The 21,069-nt window shown below is 37.4% G+C and overlaps 1 protein-coding gene across 8 annotated transcripts in view; it reads left to right on the top strand.

The window, feature by feature from the left end:
• RUNDC3B (RUN domain containing 3B) overlaps positions 1-21,069 on the top strand; it is a 147,844-nt gene that overhangs the window by 78,708 nt on the left and 48,067 nt on the right. For all 8 annotated transcript variants that reach the window (XM_049714905.1, XM_049714906.1, XM_049714904.1 and 5 more), the window contains 2 exons: positions 4,930-5,019; positions 7,412-7,492. In XM_049714905.1, coding sequence (XP_049570862.1) covers positions 4,930-5,019; positions 7,412-7,492 — 171 coding nt within the window. The remainder of the gene's footprint in view (positions 1-4,929; positions 5,020-7,411; positions 7,493-21,069) is intronic.

Here is a 21,069-nt window from a genome sequence, read left to right as displayed (position 1 = left end):
AACTTCCTCTTTCTTGAAAAACCTCTCTGCTTTTAACTTATATAGCATTCCCTGGTTTTTCTTTCTCCCTCTGTAGTTGCCCTTCCTCGGGCTTCTTTTACTCTTCACAGCTTCTTAGTGTCAGTATTCTCTGGGCTCAGTCCTCTGTTGTCTACTCTTCTCAGAATTTCATCCATCTCCCTGGAACTTTACCAGCTGTATGGTGGCGGCACCACATTTACCAACTTTACCACCATACCTGCTGTATGGTGGCGGCACCACATTTAAACCTCTAGCTAGATAGTTCAGATTTCTTGATTCCGTGCCCCACCCCATCCTACAACCCCGTTGACCCACTTCTTGGCAAATGGTTTCGCTGCCCTACTTACATGGCTGACGAAGTCAGAATCTGAAATTCATGTTTGATTCCTCTTTCTCCTTCATTTTTTTAAATATAAATTTATTTTATTCTGGCTTCATTGGGTCTTCGTTGCTGCATGTGGGCTTTCTCTAGTTGCGGCGAGTGGGGGCTACTCTTCGTTGCAGTGCGCGGGCTTCTTATCGCGGTGCTTCTCTTGTTGTGGAACATGGGCTCTAGGCGCGCAGGCTCAGTAGCTGTGGCTCGCAGGCTCAGCCGTTGTGGCGCACGGGCTTAGTTGCTCCATGGCATGTGGGATCTTCCCGGACCGGGGCTCGAACCCGTGTCCCCTGCATTGGCAGGTGTCCCCTGCACTGCACCACCAGGGAAGCCCCTCTCCTTCATTCTTTCCAGTCGTTCCAGTAGCAACTCTTTTCGATCCTATCTCCAAAATTTATCTCGAATCTACCCATTTACCTTTATCGCCATGGCTGCAAGTGTAATGCATACCTTTCTCATCTCTTGCTTATACTCCCTATTGTCTTCCCAACTGAGATTCCAGTTTGCCCCCTCCCAGTAGCCACCCAGCTTCCAGCCAGTCTTAAAAGTAAAAGGGATCCTGTCAATTCCCACTTTAAACATTGAAATGGTTTCTCATTACTTTAGCCAGCAGGCTCTGCAAATACATTCCCTGGAGTCAGACCCTGGATTCGCCACTTTCTGGCTGTGGAATCTTGGGTAAATTGCTTACTCCCTCCATGGCATAGTATTTGGTGGTAAAGTTAAGCAAGATAATTCACGTAAAGCACTTATAACTGTGCCTGGCACTCAGTAAATGTTTACAATTATTGTTAATGTTATGTGGCCTACAGAGCCCTGGGTGATCAAACTTCTCTGGGCCTAAGGTCTCAGACTAAACACTTGAGAATGTCTTTCCTAATGACTTTCTTCAAAGTTGGGTTCTCCTTTATTTTTTCTCTACCTCAACAACTTATTTATTTACTTTATACTACTTACCATCTCTGATTATCTTTTTTCAGCCTGTCCTCTCCCCTAGACTATAAGCTCCATAAAGAGGGGTCATGTTTACCTTGTTCACCATTTTATCTATAGGATATATAGCACAGTTCTTGCTATATTATGTATTTATTGATAAATATAATTAAAGAATCTCACATTCTTAGCAAGACCTTTTGGAGATTTATTTTTTGGCCAGTTTTTCATCCTGATTCCATTTGACTTAGAATAGAACATTTCTTTATAATGCTGTAATTTGTTTTGTATGTCATGAGGGAGAATCTTCTTTATCTCCTCCCTTCAAGTTTCTTATGTAAGGGCTAAACTGGGGAAGAGAACAAGATGTTGATAAAGAAGTTTCTTTGGTTTATAAGATAAGCTTTCTCATATTTTAATATTGCACTTTTAGTGTGTGGAATAACTTATGACTCAAAAAAGGAAATTTTGAAGCATGATATTGTGCAATATCAACATCATCTATTCTGGTTGTTCACTTTGGATCCCACCCAAAGGATATTTGTTATTGAAGTACCTGAAAGGCCTTAAAATAGTCTTTCAGAATGAACACTAAGGATGGCATTATAGACACATATTTCAACGAAAATTAAATTATATGTGTTAATAAAAAGTATTATTCTTATTAGGGTATTATTTTAAATACTTTTTCTAGTTTCTAATATATTTCTAGTCAACATACAAATAATTGGAAAGAGTATACCTAATAGAAAGTGGGAGCTTTTCTTCCAGACCACAGTAATATCAAATAGTTGCTCACAGTTTTCCTTTGCTTCTAAAATACAAAACTTCTTTAAAGATATAGTCTACTGTATAAATCTTTAAACAGAAGTATTTAATATATTTTTCACCTTGGTACTTTCAATATTTATAATACATTTTTGCAAGTCAGTATGCTCTTTTGGTTAGATCCTGCTCATAAAAATATTTTCTTTAGAACAAAAAATATTTTCAACAAAAAAGGGAATTTTTTTAGTATATACCTTACTATTATTGGATTAGTCATCTTAGGCTTTGCTCTTGGCTCATTGGTTACATAATCTTGGTTATATAAGCAAACTTTATTAATGTTCCAATTTTTCTATGAGATAAAATGAAGAAATTGAAAGCTTACAGTCTTTAGAAGTCTTTGAAAATATTGATAACAAGAATCAGATTTTCAGTCAAAATTATTGATATGTTGGTTTGATTAAGGGAATATAAAATAAATTTTTCCTAATAGCTTCTACCTCTCTAATATACATGAATGAGTGTGTTGTCTTTGATTAATTCTTTGATTAAATGATAGAAATATAATCTTTTGCAGATCACTTAGTATTCTTTTAAATATTGTTATTTTAAAAATTTGTTATCTCAAAGTTAGAAGTACATTTACTGAAAATTTTTTGTTTTTTTAACCAGGACTAATAATGAAAAGTTCAGCATACAATGGACAATTCTCTTAACTAGCCTTTCCTCTTCCATTTTTCCTCCCTTCCCCTCTGTTGCAGTGAAAACTGTTAAATTAAATCAGGTCTTTGCAGCATTATGCTTCATGCTTGGTTTTATTTGAGTGGAATTATTGATTTCACGTATAGCAAGCACTTCACTTATATAGGTTAGCTTAAAAAAATCAGTAGTAAAACAAAAGCCAAAAAACCTCAGTAAAACAATATGATATACACACACATAAATGACCTTTAGGCTTAAAATTTTTTCTAAAAACCAGTTAGTTTTTGTTTTAGGTATTTTTCATTAGTTCCTAATATAATATTAACATTAGGAAACAAGCAAGAATAGTTTTGATCTGACTCCTAGAATGTACTTTAAAACATGGTGGGCTCAAGGTAGCAAATAAAAGTATACCTTTTCTTATATAGGGAAGTACTAGGAATAATGGGTGATTGCCAGTGTCAAAAGCCAGAACAAACACCTGTGTCCCATAGAATGTGGTGGTCTAGAACCACTGGAATCATAGTTCTTCCAGGAGTTGATAAAATATTCAATCAACGGCCGATTTAGCCATTGGGGCAGAGACAAGATCTCAGATATATAGATTTGTCTAAATATCTTTTAGACAAATCTATATATCTTAGATTACCTTTTTGTGGAACACCTCGGTTGAATATGTAGAAATTACTTCCATTTATTTTACTAATCTTTGTTAGGCTGGAACTTTTAGTTTTTCTCCTTTTATGTAAATGAATGAAAACAATTCCCATATTTCCAAGGAAACAGAAAACATCTAATCCAAGCTAGTCTTCCCACCATGTTTGTTGGCAGCCTTACATCTGTCAGGGGGTAAAGAGTCTTTTATTTTTCTTTGTACTTTTTATTCATGTAAAATTCCTTAAGGTCCGTAACAGAGGTTAAATTCTCTTTAAATATTTTTGTTTTAAAAGAAGTATTATGGTTTAATAGAAAATATGCAGAACTTAAAGTAAGAAGGATTGGTTTTCCTCCTTGATAAGTTTATCCACATAAGCTTGGGCAAATTGTTTTAACCTGACTCACTTCTTGGTGGTGAATTTGAAATGAATGACAATTCCTTCAGCATTTACTTCATGGGCTTTGCAATTATTAAATAGTATGATTGTAAAAGTATTTGGTAAACTGTGGACTGTTTCAGTATTGATGCTAGTATTATAAACTTTACATGCAGCCTTTATAAACTCATGGATATGGAAAAGAGCAAGACAAATTTCCTTTAATAAGAAACTTTCCTTTTAGTTAGTGGGGTGTTACAGAGTGGTGTTGACTATGTGTAATATAGATAGTTATAATAATTTAATTATCCCTGTTACTGGACATAAACTAGTTTTTGCATACTATTATTCTTAAAAAGAAGTAAATTCAATGATCTTACATTCTTTTGTGGAAAAATACCTTAAGCCCATATTAAATAATATTTTTTTCAAAATATTTATTTTAAATATTTTAAAATAAAACTTTAGTATTTTAAAAATTAACATTGATCAAAACAGAAAGCTTTCAAGGAATTAGCAAAATAGATTCATATTCACTTTTTGTCAAAGATATGATGAATACTTTTTTTTCATAGGCAGCCACCTTGCTAGCCCATCTGCCCTATTAGTATTGTAGTGTTAAAGGTTATCATAAATTACTATTAATCACACCTTCCTAGTTCTTAATTTAGTTAATAACCTTTGGAATTACAGAAAAACAGAATGTGTGTTTGTGTTTGTTCTATGTATAGAATAATAATCTACCTAGTATTGAAAATAGACCAGTATAAATGACTGTGAATTTACCACCTTTCAGTTGACATTTATATTGCTTCACTCTTAGAGAAAAATGCTAGACACTGTAGACCCCTTGAATGAGTCACTTTGGGGATTCTTTTTAAGAGAGGTATAAGCACTTAGAATGATTTTCTTTGTTACAGTGGCAGCTTTTTTTCCTAAGTATCTGCAAGACTTGAGTGATCCAAGTTTGTTCTTGTTGTGACAAATTAAATAAAATTTAGTTCTTTCTACTTGAGCTTGGGCTCTAAGTGATTTCTGTAGATGAAACTTCAGTCAGTTTTTAATATTTATGTGTTCACCCATGTCATTTTTTAGGAGATTTTATGAAGATGGAGCAATTGTCTTGGGTGAGGAAGCAAATATGCTTGCTGGCATGCTGCTTGGACTCAATGCTATTGATTTCAGGTATTTCATCTAACTATATGCATTATGACTTAAAGTTATTCTACCTCATAATAGTTTCCACTTATGATTCTTTTCTTTCAGTTTTCTAAGTAAAGCACACTGTTGGATATTGATTTGATTTATGTTGTTCCCTTTCGAATGAGATCAGTTTTCTAAATAGGTTTGCTCCCAAAAAAGAGGCTGTCTCAAACTTAGGGAATGAACTGACAACCTTGCTCTGTAGTTTGGGTAAAAAGAAAGCTTGGACCACATCCTGCCAAGCAGAGAAGTCATGCGCTCTGGTAGCACTGAAGGAAGGTTTTGGATCTCATCTCTTAGTATTTTTCAACTACTGCTTTAAAATGAAAAAGAAATACACTAAAAGAAGATTCAAATCCAGAAAGATTTTCATTGTCTCATGTGGTGAGATAAAGAGGATATTGACAGGCTATCTTAGGTATGTTATGTTTCTTGTTTTGTATCTAAAATATTAAAAATTTTGTTAATATTTGCTTTTATTATCAACAAGATGAATTGATTTCAGAATAAGATTACAAGTACTAAAAATGGACATTGTAAGTTCTTTTTAGGTTGATGGCAGCATCCTTTTGCATTTCTTTAATTGATCTAAGATTTTACATTGTACTAAAAGTAAAAGGTTTGTCTAGAATAAGAACTGAAACATGAGAATGAAGGAAGTATTATATGTATATATATATGTGTATATATATACACATATATATATATATTTTTTTTGTGTGTGTGTGTGTGGTATGCGGGCCTCTCACTGCTGTGGCCTCTCCCGTTGCGGAGCACAGGCTCTGGACGCGCAGGCTCAGCAGCCATGGCCCACGGGCCCAGCTGCTCCGCGGCATGTGGGATCCTACCGGACCAGGGCACGAACCCATGTCCCCCGCATCGGCAGGTGGACTCTCAATCACTGCGCCACCAGGGAAGCCCTATATTTTTATTGAAATATATCACTTAAATATATCATTAAATATATCACTTAAATATATCACTTAAAATATATCACAAGAATGTTAACAAATAAGTATAAAACTTAAATGAAAATCTAGTTTTCATTTTTAGTTCATTTTTTGAACTAAAAAATAATGCTACCCAGTTTCACTGAGGTTAACTTTTTCTAGTAACTCACTTCTTTTTCAAAATACTTTTCACTTTGTAAGTGTAACTTTCCTCTATTTAAAATTTGATAAGTGGGATTGGGTTAATTAGCTTAATTCTTTATGATGAATGTGATAGATGCAGTTTTGAAGGTTGTCTTTATGATCCCTCTAAGGGTGTTAACTTTTTACATGGCATGTTGCTGGCTCTGTCCAAATACTTTACAACTTCATTTAGTTTTTGGTTGGGAAAAAAAAAACCTGGGTTAAGAATCTAAACTCTTGGCTTATTGTAACCCACTGATAATGTTTAGAGAGAAAGTGTCTTAAAGATGCATTAGTAATGTTTCTATAAATGAAGGAAAACCCATGTAAAATGTTGCCACTTTGATTCTTTCCTTAGTCAATTCTGGAAAAATACATACTGCACCCTTGATATTAACATATTAGAACAAGTATTTCAACAGGCACATTTCCCAAAGAAACCAGAAGGTAGTGGTTCATATATGAATTTTTTTCTTTTTTTTTAAATTAATTAATTGTATTTATTTATTTTTGGCTGCACTGGGTCTTCGTTGCCGCTTGTGGGCTTTCTCAAGTTGAGGCTAGCAGGGGCTATTCTTCCTTGCAATGCACGGGCTTCTCATTGAGGTGGCTTCTCTTGTTGCAGAGCACGGGCTCTAGGTGCGCAGGCTTCAGTAGTTGTAGCAGGCGGGCTCGGTAGTTGTGGCTTGTGGGCTCCAGAGCTCAGGCTAAGCAGCTGTGGCGCACGGGCCCAGCTGCTCCGTGGCATGTGGAATCTTCCCGGACCAGGGCTCGAACCCACGTCCCCTGAATTGGCAGGCGGGCTCTCAACCACTGTGCCACCAGGGAAGCCCCATGAATTTTTTTCTAATTAGGAGATTTTCTTTTTAGGAGATATTAAGTATCACCTGAGAATTTGTAAATGTGAACAACAAGGCTTCATCTGAAAATTCTCTAGCGATGTCTTAAGAATTTAGTAAAGACAAGGATAGTATGAAATAAATAATGTTTGAACAGATTTCTCAGTAAATTTTACTTTTGCATGATATATTTATGTAACAGTGTTATTAACTCATACAAGCTTTTGTTATTGATATGGAAGGTAGAATATCTTTATGAGGTGTTTATAACAAGTCACATTTAAATTACAAATAAGAAATTCACCTGCAATTTGATGAAACAAATGTCTCTAACAAGAGATTGTTTATAACACTTTGATTTAAATTTTAATGTATTAATATATTTACTGTCTATTGTCTTAGCTTCTGCCTGAAGGGAGAAGGATTAGATGGCAACTTTCCTGCTGTAATAGACTATACACCATATTTGAAGTTTACCCAAAGGTATTTGACATTTTGAAATATGTTATTGAAATCTTAATTTATAATTGAATGTCTTGTGCAATATATTCATCTGATTAAAACTACTTTTTATAAAACATTTATTTCAGTATCAGAGATCATTCAAAAATATAAACTCCAGTTGTGTTTTTAGTGTATATATAAATATATAGTTTTTACATAATTGTAATCCCAGTGTAAATATAGTTTTTAAAAAATAGCGTGTATTTCTACTGCTGTAGTCAATATAATAACTTTAATAGCTCTGTAATAGTCCATTGAGATTACAAAACTATAATTCATTATTTAAATTGTTTTTCATTTATCTCCATTATAATGAAAAGAATAATGAACATTTTTGTGCAAATAAATTTTCCTTTTGTTTCTGTTGTGCATTTATAGAATTATTCAGGTAAGTACAGTGAAAAATTTTGTGGCTCTTAAAGTCTGTTCTTAGAGTTGTATCAATTTATCCTGCTACCAGTATTTTGTGAGAGTTACGGATTTTCCATAATCTCATCAGCATTGAAAATTAATCAGATGAAATCTATTCTGAAGATCTTCTTGCATAATTGACTTCCCAAATAGAATAATGATCTTTATATACTTCTTTCTTTTTCACATCTTTATTGGAGTATAAATGCTTTACAGTGTTGTGTTAGTTTCTGCTGTACAACAAAGTGAATCAGCTATATGTATACATATATCCCCATATATATCCCCATATTCCCTCCCTCTTGTGCCTCCCTCCCACCCTCCCTATGCCACCCCTCTAGGTCGTCACAAAGCATCGAGCTGATCTCCCTGTGCTGTGCAGCAGCTTCCCACTAGCTATCTACTTTACATTTGGTAGTGTATATATGTCAGTGCTACTCTCTCACTTCGTCACAGCTAACCCTTCCCCCCTTGTGCCCTCAAGTCCATTCTCTACGTCTGTGTCTTTATGCCTGCCCTGCCACTAGGTTCATGAGTACCACTTTTTGAAATGCCATACATATGCATTAGCATATGGTATTTGTTTTTCTCTTTCTGACTTACTTCACTCTGTATGACAGATTCTAGGTCCATCCACCTCACTACAAATAACTCAATTTTCTTCCTTTTTATGGCTGAGTAATATTCCATTATATATATGTGCCACATCTTCTTTATCCATTTTTCTGTCAGTGGACGTTTAGGTTCCATCCATGTCCTGGCTATTGTAAATAGTGCTGCAATGAACATTGTGGTACATGACTCTTTTTGAATTATGGTTTTCTCAGAGTATATGCCCAGTAGTGGGATTGCTGGGTCATATGGTAGTTCTATTTTTAGTTTTTTTAAGGAAACTCCATACTGTTCTCCATAGTAGCTGTGTCAGTTTACATTCCCACCACCAGTGCAGGAGGGTTCCCTTTTCTCCACACCCTCTCTGGCACTTATTTTTTCTAGATTTTTTGATGATGGCCTTTCTGACCAGTGTGAGCTGATACCTCATTGTGGTTTTGATTTGCATTTTTCTAATGATTAGTGATGCTGAGCATCTTTTCATGTATTTGTTGGCCATCTGTATATCTCCTTTGGAGAAATGTCTATTTAGGTCTTCCACCCATTTTTGAATTGGGTTGTTTGGTTTTGTGATATTTAGCTGCATGAGCTGCTTATATATTTTGGAGATTAATCCTTTGTCCATTGTTTCATTTGCAAATATTTTCTCCCATTCTGAGGGTTGTCTTTTCGTCTTGTTTATGGTTTCCTTTGCTGTGCAAAAGCTTTGAAGTTTCGTTAGGTCCGATTTGTTTATTTTTGTTTTTATTTCCCTTACTCTAGGAGATGGGTCAAAAAGGATCTTGCTGTGATTTATGTCATATAGTGTTTTGCCTGTATTTTCCTCTAAGAGTTTTATAGTGTCTGGCCTTATTTAATCCATTTTGAGTTTATTTTTGTGTACGGTGTTAGGGTGTGTTCTAATTTCATTCTTTTACATGTATCTGTCCATTTCTCCCAGCACCACTTATTTAAGAGGCTGTCATTTCTCCATTGTATATTCTTGCCTTCTTTATCAAAGATAAGGTGACCATATGTGCGTGGGTTTATCTCTCGGCTTTCTATCCCGTTCCATTGATCTATATTTCTGTTTTTGTGCCAGTACTATACTGTCCTGAGTACTGTAGCTTTGTAGTATTTATAGTCTGAAGTCAGGGAGCCTGATTCCTGCAGCTCTGTTTTTCTTTCTCAAGATTGCTTTGGCTATTCAGGGTGTTTTGTGTTTCCATACACATTGTAAAATTTTTTGTTCTAGTTCTGTAAAAAATGCCATTGGTAATTTGATAGGGATTGCATTGAACCTGTAGATTGCTTTGGGTGTAGTACAGCCATTTTCACAATATTGATTCTTCCAATCCAGGAGCATGGTATATCTCTCCATCTGTTTATGTTATCTTTGATTTCTTTCATCAGTGTTTTATAGTTTCCTGATTACAGGTCTTTTGCCTCCTTAGGTAGGTTTATTCCTAGGTATTTTATTCTTTTTGTTGCAATGGTAAATGGGATTGTTTCCTTAATTTCTCTTTCTGATCTTTCATTGTTACTGTATAGGAATGCAAGAGATTTCTGTGCATTAATTTTGTATCCTACAACCCTACCAAATTCATTGATTAGTTCTAGTAGTTTTCTGGTGGCATCTTTAGGATTTTCTATGTATAGTATCATGTCATCGGCAAACAGTGACAGTTTTACATCTTCTTTTCCAATTTGTATTCCTTTTATTTATTTTTCTTCTCTGATTGCTGTGGCTAGGGCTTCCAATACTATGTTGAATAATAGTGGCGAGAGTGGACATCCTTATCTTGTTCCTGACCTTAGAGGAAATGGTTTCAGTTTTTCACCATTGAGAATGATGTTCGCTGTGGGTTTGTGATATATGGCTTTTATTAGGTTGAGGAAGGTTCCCTCTATGCCCACTTTCTGGAGAGTTTTTATCATAAATGGGTGTTGAATTTTTAAAAAAAATTGTATTTATTTATTATTTATTTCTGGCTGCATTGGGTCTTTGTTGCTGTGCGCAGGCTTTCTCTAGTTGCAGCGAGCAGGGGCTACTCTTTGTTGCAGTGCCTGGGCCTCTCATTGTGGTGGCTTCTCTTGTTGCGGAGCATGGGCTCTAGGCAATCGGGCTTCAAGTTGTGGCACGCAGGCTTCAGTAGTTGTGGCTTGCAGGCTCTAGAGTGCAGGCTCAGTAGTTGTGGTGCACAGGCTTAGTTGCTCCGTGCCATGTGGCATCTTCCCAGACCAGGGCTTGACCCAGTGTCCCCTGCATTGGCAGGCGGATTCTTAACCACTGTGCCACCAGTGAAGTCTCTATGATTTCTTTCCTTCTACTAGCTTTGGGTTTTCTTTGTTCTTCTTTCTCTAATTGCTGTAGGTGTAAGGTTAGATTGTTTATTTGAGATTTTTCTTGTGTCTTGAGGTGAGTTTGAATTGCTCTGAACTTCCTTCTTAGAACTGCTTTTTCTGCATCCCATAGGTTTTTGGATCGTTGTGTTTTCGTTGTCATTTGTTTCTAGGTATTTTTTTATTTCTTCTTTGATTTCTTCAATGATCTCTTGGCTGTTTAGCAGCGCACTGTTTAGCCTCCATGTATTTGTGTTTTTTACAGTTTTTTTCCTGTAATTGATTTCTAAACTCATAGCGTTGTGGTTGGAAAAGATGCTTGATATGATTTCAATTTTCTTAAATTTTCCAAGGCTTGATTTTTGGCCCAAGATGTGGTCTATTCTGGAGAATGTTCGTGTGCACTTGAGAAGAAGTGTATTTTTCTGCTTTCAAGTGTAATGTCCTAAAAATATCAATTAAGTCTGTCTGGTCTATTGTGTCATTTAAAGCTTGTGTTTCCTTATTGATTTTCTGGCTGGATGATCTGTTGGTGTAAGTGTGGTGTTAAAGTCCCCCAGTATTACTGTGTTACTGTCAATTTCTCCTTTTATGGCTGTTAGCATTTGCCTTATGTATTTTGAGGTGCTCCTTTGTTGGGTGCATAAATATTTATAATTGTTACATTTTCTTCTTGGATTGATCCCTTGATCATTATGTAGTGTCCTTCCTCATCTCTTGTAACAGTCTTTAATTTAAAGTCTATTTTATCTGATATGAGTATTGCTACTCCAGCTTTCTTGTGATTTCCGTTTGCATGGAATATCTTTTTCCATCCCCTCACTTTCAGTCTGTATGTGTCCCTAGGTCTGAAGTGGGTTTCTTGTAGACAGCATATATAAGGATTTTGGTTTTATATCCGTTCAGCCAGTCTGTGTCTTTTGGTTGGAGCATTTAATCCATTTACATTCAAGGTGATTTTTGATATGTATGTTCCTGTTACCATTTTCATGACTGATTTGGGGTTGTTTTTGTGGGTCTTTTTCTTCTCTTGTGTTTCCCTCTTAGAGAAGTTCCTTTAGCATTTGTTGTAAAGCTGGTTTAGTGGTGCTGAATTCTCATAGCTTTTGTTTGTCTGTAAAGCTTTTGATTTCTCTGTCAATCTGAATGAGATCCTTGCTGGGCAGAGTAATCCTGGTTGTAGTTTCTTCCCTTTAAATATGTCCTGCCACTCCCTTCTGGCTTGCAGAGTTTCTGCTGAAAGATCAGCTGTTAACCTTATGGGGATTCCCTTGTATGTTATTTGTTGCTTTTCCCTTGCTGCTTTTAATATTTTTTGTTTGTATTTAATTTTTGATAGTTTGATTAATATGCATCTTGGCGTGTTTCTCTTTAGGTTTATCCTGTATGGGACTCTCTGTGCTTCCTGGACTTGATTGACTATTTCCTTTTCCATGTTAGGGAAGTTTTTGACTGTAATCTCTTCAAATATTTTCTCAGTCCCTTTCTTTTTCTCTTCTTCTTCTGGGACCCCTATAATTCAAATGTTGGTGCGTTTAATGTTCTCCCAGAGGTCTCTGAGAGTATCCTCAATTCTTTTCATTCTTTATTCTACTCCCCACCAGTTATTTCCACCATTTTATCTTCCAGCTCATTTATCTGTTCTTTTGCCTCAGTTACTCTGCTATTGATTCCTTCTGGAGTATTTTACATTTCAGTTATTGTGTTGTTCATCACTTTGTTTGCTCTTTAGTTCTTCTAGATCTTTGTTAAACGTTTCTTATATTTTCTCCATTCTGTTTCTGAGATTTTGGATCATCTTTACTATCATTACTCTGAATTCTTTTTCAGGTAGCTTGCCTATTTTGTCTTCATTTATTTGATCTTGTACGTTTTTACCTTGCTCCTCCGTCTGTAACATATTATTTTGTCATTTCAGTTGTTTTTTTTGTTTTTGTTTTTTTTGATGGTTGGGTTGGGGCTTTATTCCTGTCTTACTGGTTGTTTGGCCTGAGGCATCCAGCACTGGAGTTTGCAGGCAGTTGGGTAGAGCCAGGTCTTGGTGCTGAGATGAGGACCTCTGGGAGGCCTCACTCCAATTAATATTCCCTGGGGTCTGAGGTTCTCCGTTAGTCCAGCAGTTTGGGCTTGGCACTCCCACCACAGGAGCTCGGGCCAACCCTCGGCCTGGGAACCAAGATTCCGCAAGCTGCATGGTGTGGCAAAAAAAAAAAAAAAAAAAAAAAAAAAGCAAGCAGTACAATAACAAAGAATAAAAAATAAAATAAAATTAGAAAGATAAAAAATATATTAGAAAAAATAAAAATATAATTGAAACAACTTCAACAAAGTAAAACAAAACCACAACAGAAAAAAGAAAATAAACAAATAAATAAATAAATTTAAGAAAAGTGGGGGAACAAGCCAAAAGGAGCAGAGCAGTAACAAAGTGTAAAGAATACAATAAAATTAGAAAAATAAAAGATTTATTAGAAAAAATAAAAGTATAAATGAATCAACAACAGGGTAAAATAGAACCCCAACCGAAAAGAAGAAAAAAGAAAGCCTTGACTAAGTGGGGCAGAGTTCAGGCAGGGTTTGGAACATAGGCAGGGGTGGGGTTTAGGGTGGGGCGGAGCCTAGGTGGGGGGTGACATTTCAGCGTGAGGCCTGATGTTTCAGTGTGGGGCAGGGTCTAGGCTCAAGACCCACGCCAGCTGGAAAAGACTTTGTGGGCAGGGCCTAGGCTGGCGACGTTCAAGTGTAGGGCAGGGCCTCTGCTTAGGCCCCGCCCAGAAGGGGAGAAATAGCACGTCCAAAGAAGGGCCTCTGGCGTGTGGGGTTCCAGAGTTTGGAGGTAAGGTCCTGGGTGAGGACGTGGGGGTGGGGTTTAGGCCCAGCACATTGGAGGGGGTCTCTGAGGGGTCTCCAAGCGTAGAGGTAAGGCCCTGGGTGGGGGTGTAGGGACAGGGCTTGGGTTCTGCGGGCAGGAGGGAGGCTCCGAGGGCAGAGCATTAGGCCCGGGAGCCCAAGAGGCTCCCCGGTGCCTAAGTGGACAGGGAAAGCCTGGCCCCGTTCCCTTCCATTCCTTCACGCCCCTCCCCCACTGTCTCCCCCAGGGTCTCCCCCATCTCGTGGGTGGGTCCCACTGGGTGTAGGAACTCCTCCCCTCCCCCAGCCGCCCCTCAGGGCCGCCAGTCCAGGGCCGCCAGTCCTTTCCCGCCTCCACTTCTCCTCCCCCGTCCCTTCCACCCAGGCCCCATGTCCTACCCAGTCGCTGGGGGTTCCTCCCGTCCCCTTAGGTGTCTGTGGTCCCCCACCGGTGCCAGGTAGGTGCCCTAGTTGTGCGGGAGATGCGAATTCTGCGTCCTCCTAGCCTGCCATCTTGACTCTGCTCCCCTCTCTTTATATACTTCTGAAATGTTATGATCAGGCCAAAGCTGTAAGGGAGATAGAGTGAGTAATATATGTATATATGTAATATATGTATATGTACACACAAACATACACACACACCCAAGATACATTTATTGAGTGCCTAAAGAAACTTTCCTAGGGATACATACATGTCAAGACTATAGGAACTCTGTGAACTTCTGAAAAGGAATGCAATCCCTGTATCCACGATAATCACCATCTAGTAAGAGAAGTCACTATGATTTCAGAGCTAGGAGTGTGAAGATATTTTAGGTGATGAAGGAGAAGGAGGAATAGAGTATTATGGTACAAAGATTTCTAACTTAAGTAAGTAGATCCCTTGGGAAAAGGGATAAGTCTGTTACATTAGATCTAGAAAAGAAATAGACCAAGAAGATGTTTTTAACAGGCATAAAATTGTACTGTTTTGGGATATGTTTGGATTATAGGACATTTTGTGAAGATAACGGATAGTTCAAAACAATACTAGTAAAAATGTCAATACCATTTATTGCATGTTTATTATATAGCAAGCATTGTTTTAAGTCATTTACTTCTATTAACTCATTAATCTCCTCAGAAGCCAGTGAGGTAAGCACCACTGTCCTTATTTTTAAATGAGAAAACTGAAACACAGAGAGGTTAAATACCTTGGCCATAGTCACACAGCTAGTTTGTGCAGAGTGGGCCTCAAGTCTGAAATTAAAGAACAAGATGACAGTTGGAGAGAGGAGTTTGGTCATCAGAATGCAGTTAGAAAGGCTATTTTTAGCGATTTAGGAAATAATTTAAATTAAAATATGAAGAAAAATGTAAATACAGATTTTTCTCTTTTCGTACCTAAGAGACTGTAGTAATTATTACAGTGCTTTTAAACAGAGATGATAATGAAGCCTTCTCATCTGGTGCCCTCAGGATGAGTTTAATGACCTATATTCTGTGTCCCCAGCTGCTTAGCCACTTTTGTCTGATTTTTTTGTGCAATTTCCTCTTTCTTTGATGCACTAATCCAAACATATATGTATAGCTTCCTCTTCTTTGTATACTAAAGGATTCCTACCATCTTGTTATATAAACAAGAAAGGAAATATCAATTCAACCTAGTCATAACCCAGTTAGCATTACAGACCATGGAGTTTTTCTTTTTAGAAAGATTTAAACTATCCTAATAGTCATAAAGAGCCAATATTTTAAAAATTGAATTACTTCCACCCAAATGTACCTGTAATTAGACACAGTTTTTAAAAATTCTATTTGATGCCTCATTTAAGAAACCATAAGAGTCTGTCCCTCCCCAAATTACTGCTTTTAACTTATTTGGAAAATAAGTATTTATTGTAGAATAGTTGGAAAGTACAGAAAAGTAGAAAGTAGAAGAAAGCTTAAGTCACTCATCTTACATTTAAGGAGCAACTGCTAGAAGCATTAACATTTTGATGGATAGCTTTCAGCCTTTTCTGTACATAGGAATATTTTTAAATTAAAATGGAAGCATAATATACATGTAACTGTTTCCCTTAATACTGTATAATGAACATTGTTGCACGTCTTTAACTGTCCTTCTATAGCATCATTTCCTAAAATAAATAGAATTCATTGTTAGTATAGTGTGTTAACCCAGTTATTGTACTTTTGGAGTGCATTTAGTTTCGTCGTATATAGTATTGCAGTTAATATCCTTGTCACTACATCTTTTTATGCAGAACCATCATTATTTCTTTAAGTTAAAATCCTGGAAGTAGGGGCTTCCCTGGTGGCACAGTGGTTAGGAATCTGCCTGCCAATGCAGGGGACATGGGTTTGGGCCCTGGTCCGGGAAGATCCCACATGCCGCAGAATAAGTAAGCTCGTGCACCACAGCTACTGAGCCTATGCTCTAGAGCCTGCGAGCCACAACAACTGAGACCGCATGCCACAACTACTGAGCCCGCATGCCACAACTACTGAAGCCCGTGCACCTAGAGCCCATGCCCCACAACAATAGAAGCCACTGCAATGAGAAGCCCTCACACCTCAACGAAGAGTAGCCCCCGCTTGCTGCAACTAGAGAAAGCCCACGTGTAGCAACAAAGACCCAGCACAGCCAAAAATAAATTAAAAAAAAAAATCCTGGAAGTAGAATTTCTAGTATATATGTCATTGAAACTTTTGAAACATGCTATCAAGAGAGCATGTCCAGAGAGGCCATACTAATGTAGATCCTATCAGCAATATGTGACAGTGCCTGCCTCCACAGTTTCCAACTTAAAGATGTGGCTAATTCTGTAAGTAAAAAATGATATCCTGTTGTTGTTTCGGTTTGCATTTATTTGATTGCTGGTGAAGTTGAACTTTAAAAAATATTTATTAGCTATTAGTCTTTTGAAATAGAGTTTTATCCTTCTGAAGCTAAATACATGAAGTATGTTAAGAGAAAACATCCTAAAATATATTTCATATTTAAAATTGGTTTAATTAAGTTTTAGGTTGTGTACCAGTGAGAAAAGTTAAGTTTTTTCTGAGTTACTGCTTGGTGTAACTTTAAACATTTTTTCCTTGAATGGATTTTAGGCCAAAAAAGTCTAGTAGTAGCCAATGATTATTGGTCTTTTATGATGCCTTCAATTTTTCACTTTAAAGTATAACATTCTAATAGCTAAGTCTTTATACTTAGAATGATTATTTCCTAAAGAGGTAAATTTCTGCAAACAAAATTGCTGAGTTAGAGAGACCGTAAACGATCCAGCATGCTGTTCAATTGCCCTTCCTAAGCGTAGCATTCCATGTACTGTTGACTGTCCATATCTGCAGGTTTCACCTCCATGAATCAACCAGCTGTGGATCAGATGTATATGGGACTTGTACATATAAGGGACTTGAGCACCCATGGACTTTGATATCTGGGGTGGCTCCTGGAACCAGTCCTTCATGAGTACTGAGGGACCACTGTACTCTGCCTTTTCCCCCTCTTAGTAGGGAGAAGCTAATCATTTGCTACCAAAGGCCAGTCTTTTCGCCTGTGTACTGCATCCCATCCTGTCTTTTCTGTTTAAGGTCTTAGCTCCAGCGGTTGTCCCCTTCCATTAATTTTTCCTTTTCTAGATCTTCCCACACATCACAGCATATAAGCATGTTGTTATTTTCCCCATCTTAAAAAATGAAACAGAGAAACTTTCCTAACCCCACATTCACTTCTAGCTTTTTCTTAGTACCCCTTCCTTTATTACAAAACCATGCCTCCCTTTTTTTTTTTTTGCCTGCATTCTCTCTTGAACTATTCATATGAGCTTTAATACCTACCACTGAAACTGCTCTTTTCAGAGTCACCAGTAATTGTCTTGTTGCGAAATCTAGGGGTTAGTTTCCTCACCTTACTTGACCTTGGAGCAGTGTTTGATACACATGACTGCTCTTGTCAGCACTCTTCTGCTTTTCCTCCTTTTTACTCCCCTTCACTGCTTTCTCCTCATTTCCCCAACCTCTAAATGTTGGACTGTTTCAGAGATCAGTCCTGAATCATCTTCTCTGTCTGTACTAAGTAGTTTCATGGCTTTAAATACTATCTATGTGCTGCTCTTTCCCAAATATATACTTCCACCTGGAACACTACTCTAAACTCTGAAACTCATACATCCAGCTGCCAAGTTGACACCTCCACTTGGATGTGTAATAAGCACCTCAGATATAACAGGTACAATAATGAACTCCTAATCCCATCACCCCACACCCCCTCACACAAAACAGCTTTCCTTCCTTTAGTCTTTGCCATTCCAAGAATGGTAGTTCTAGCATTCCAGTCATTTATGCTCAAAAACTTTGGAGTCATTGTTGAATTCTCTCTTCCGTAATCCACATACGATCCATCAGCAAATATTTTTGCACCACCATCACCTCCTAAATTTAAACCTGGAGATTTGCAAGAGTCTTCGTGCTCCACCTCTTGACTCCTGTAGTTTATTTCTCCATACAGCAGCCAGAGTGATCCTTTTGAACTATAAGTCAAATCACTTCATTCCTCTGCTCACAACTTTCCAGTAGTTTCTTTCCTTCTGACCCGAAGTGAAAAACAAATTCCGTAGTTGATCTGGCCTCCAGTACCTCTCTGACCTCATGTCTTACTCCCTGCCCTGTTACTCACTGTGCTTCAGTAACACTGGCCATCTTGTTATCCCTTGAGCACACCGGGCACACCTGTGCATCTTTCTGTCCTCTACCGGGAGCACAGTCTCTCTCAGATATTTGCATGGCTAGTTCATTCATCTTCTCTAAAACTCAGCTTAATACCACCTTAGTAATGAAGCCTCCACTGAATGTTCTGCCTAAAATAGTGATACCAGTTCCCCTTACTGGTGTGACCTCAAGCATCTGCTTATCATCTCATATTCTCATTTTCTTCATTTATTAAATAGTACAGCAGTACCTATTAAATAGTACAGCAGTACCTCATGGGGATATCATGAGGATTAATGAGGTGATGTATGTGAAGTGTTTATATAGTTCCTTGGACCACCGTAGTTAGCATTTATTTTCTTCCTTGTCCTTATAAGGAACTTCCTTGTTATCAGTTCTCCCTTTCTACTCTTGGATTTTTTAATTTATTTTTTGTTTTTTAATTTTTTTGTGTATTCATTGCTTTTTTTCTTTGTTTCCACAAATATATTTATTTATTTATTTTTACTTTCAGCTGTGTTGGGCCTTTGTTCCTGCACACAGGCGTTCTCTCGTTGCGGTGAGCGGGGGCTACTTTTTGTTGCCGTGCGTAGCCTTCTCATTGCGGTGGCTTCTCTTGTTGCGGAGCACGGGCTCTAGGTGCGTGGGCTTCAGTCGTTGTGGCACACGGGCTCAGTGATTGTGGCTCGCAGGCTCTAGAGCACAGGCTCAGTAGTTGTGGTGCATGGGCTTAGTTGCTCTGCAGCGTGTGGGATCTTCCCAGAACGGGGATGGAATCCATGTCCCCTGCACTGGCAGGCAGATTTCTAACCACTGTGCCACCAGGGAAGTCCTTCTTGGATGTTTTTAAAACTTACTGATTTATTTATCATCTTTCCAGTTTCTATTATTGGTTCAGTTTTGGTAAATTTTATTTTGTTAAAATTTTCAGAATTTTATATCATGATGTTCAGAGAATTTCTTTTAATATCTTTTTAATCTCTTTTCATCTCTAGTTATATTATCTTTTGCTTTTTGTTATCGTAACTTTTATTTTTTTGTCTTTTAAATCATCCTTGCCAAAGCTTTATCAATTTTGTTAGTCATTAAGTGTTTGTTTTTCTTTGTTGATCCTCTGTTGTACCTTTGCCATCTAGCTCATTAATTTCTGTTTTTATCTATATTATTTTGTTTCTTCTACCTTCTTTGGGTTTGTGATGATTTTTTCTTACTCTTATAAAATCAGCTTTATTGATGTATCATTAACAAATAAAATTCTGAGATATTTCAAGTGTACATTGTGGTGATTTGATACCGTATTTTGATAATGTATACCTTGTGGAAGGAATTCCCCCGTGTTGTTAATTAACATATCCATCACCTCATGTATTTATCTTTTTGTGTGTGTGTGTGAACATTTAAGTTATACTCTCTTAACAAATTTCAGTTATATAATACAGTGTTATCAACTATAATCACCATGTTTTACAGTAGATACTCAGACTTTATTAATCTTACAGCTGAAAGTTTGTACCCTTTTACCAACCTCTCCCTATTCCTCCTCCTCGCCCCTGGGAACCATGTTCTAGTGTCTATTTCTATGAGTTTGACTTTTTTTTTTTTTTTTTTTTAAGATTCTACATATAAGTGATACCTCCAGTATTTGTCTTTCTGTGTCTGGCTTATCTCACTTAGCATAATGCTCTCAGGATCCATCCATGTTGTTGCAAATGGCAAGATTTCTTAACCTCTCATGGCTGAACGGTATTCCACTGTGTATATGTATACACCACATCTTCTTTATCCATTCATTTATTGATGGACACTTAGCTCGTGTCCATATCTTGATTACTTGTGCTGCAGTAAACATGGGAGTATAGGTATCTCTTCAAGATTCTGTTTTCATTTCCTTTTGATACATTCCTGGAAGTGGGATTGCTGGATCATACGGTAGTTCTATTTTCAATATTTTGAGGAAACTCCATTCTGTTTTCCATAATGACCGTATCAGTTGATACTCTCACAGCAGTGCACAGGGGTTTCCTTTTCTCCACATCCTCGTCAACACTTATCCTTTTTGTTTGTTTGTTTTTTTGCGGTACGAGGGCCTCTCACTGTTGTGGCCTCTCCCGTTGCGGAGCACAGGCTCCGGACGCGGAGGCTCAGCGGCCATGGCTCACGGGCCCAGCCGCTCCGCGGTATGTGGGATCTTCCCGGACCGGGGCATGAACCCGTGTCCCCTGCATCGGCAGGCAGACTCTCACTGTGCCACCAGGGAAGCCCAACACTTATCTCTTTGATGATAGTCATTTTTTTTTTTTAAGATGATAGCCATTATGACAGATGTGAGGAGATATCTTGTGATTTTGATTTGCATTTCCCTGATGATAAGTGATGTTGAGCACCTTTTTATGTACCTGTTGGCCATTCATATGTCTTTTTTTGAAAAATGTCTACTCTATTCCTCTAATTATTTTTCAATCACGTTTGTTTTTTGGCTGTAGAGTTCTCTATATGCCTTGGATATTAACTCCTTATCAGATATATGATTTGCAGATATTTCCTCCCGTTCACTGTGTTGCCTTTTCATTTTGTTGCTGGTTTCCTTTGCTGTGCAGAAGGCTTTTAGTTTGATGTAGCCCCACTTCTTTATCTTGCTTTTGCTTTTTTTTTTACTTTTTTTTTTT

Source organism: Orcinus orca, chromosome 9 (genome assembly GCF_937001465.1).
Source record: "Orcinus orca chromosome 9, mOrcOrc1.1, whole genome shotgun sequence".
NCBI classification, from domain to species: Eukaryota; Metazoa; Chordata; class Mammalia; order Artiodactyla; family Delphinidae; genus Orcinus; species Orcinus orca.
This window is presented reverse-complemented; position numbering and strand designations above follow the sequence as displayed.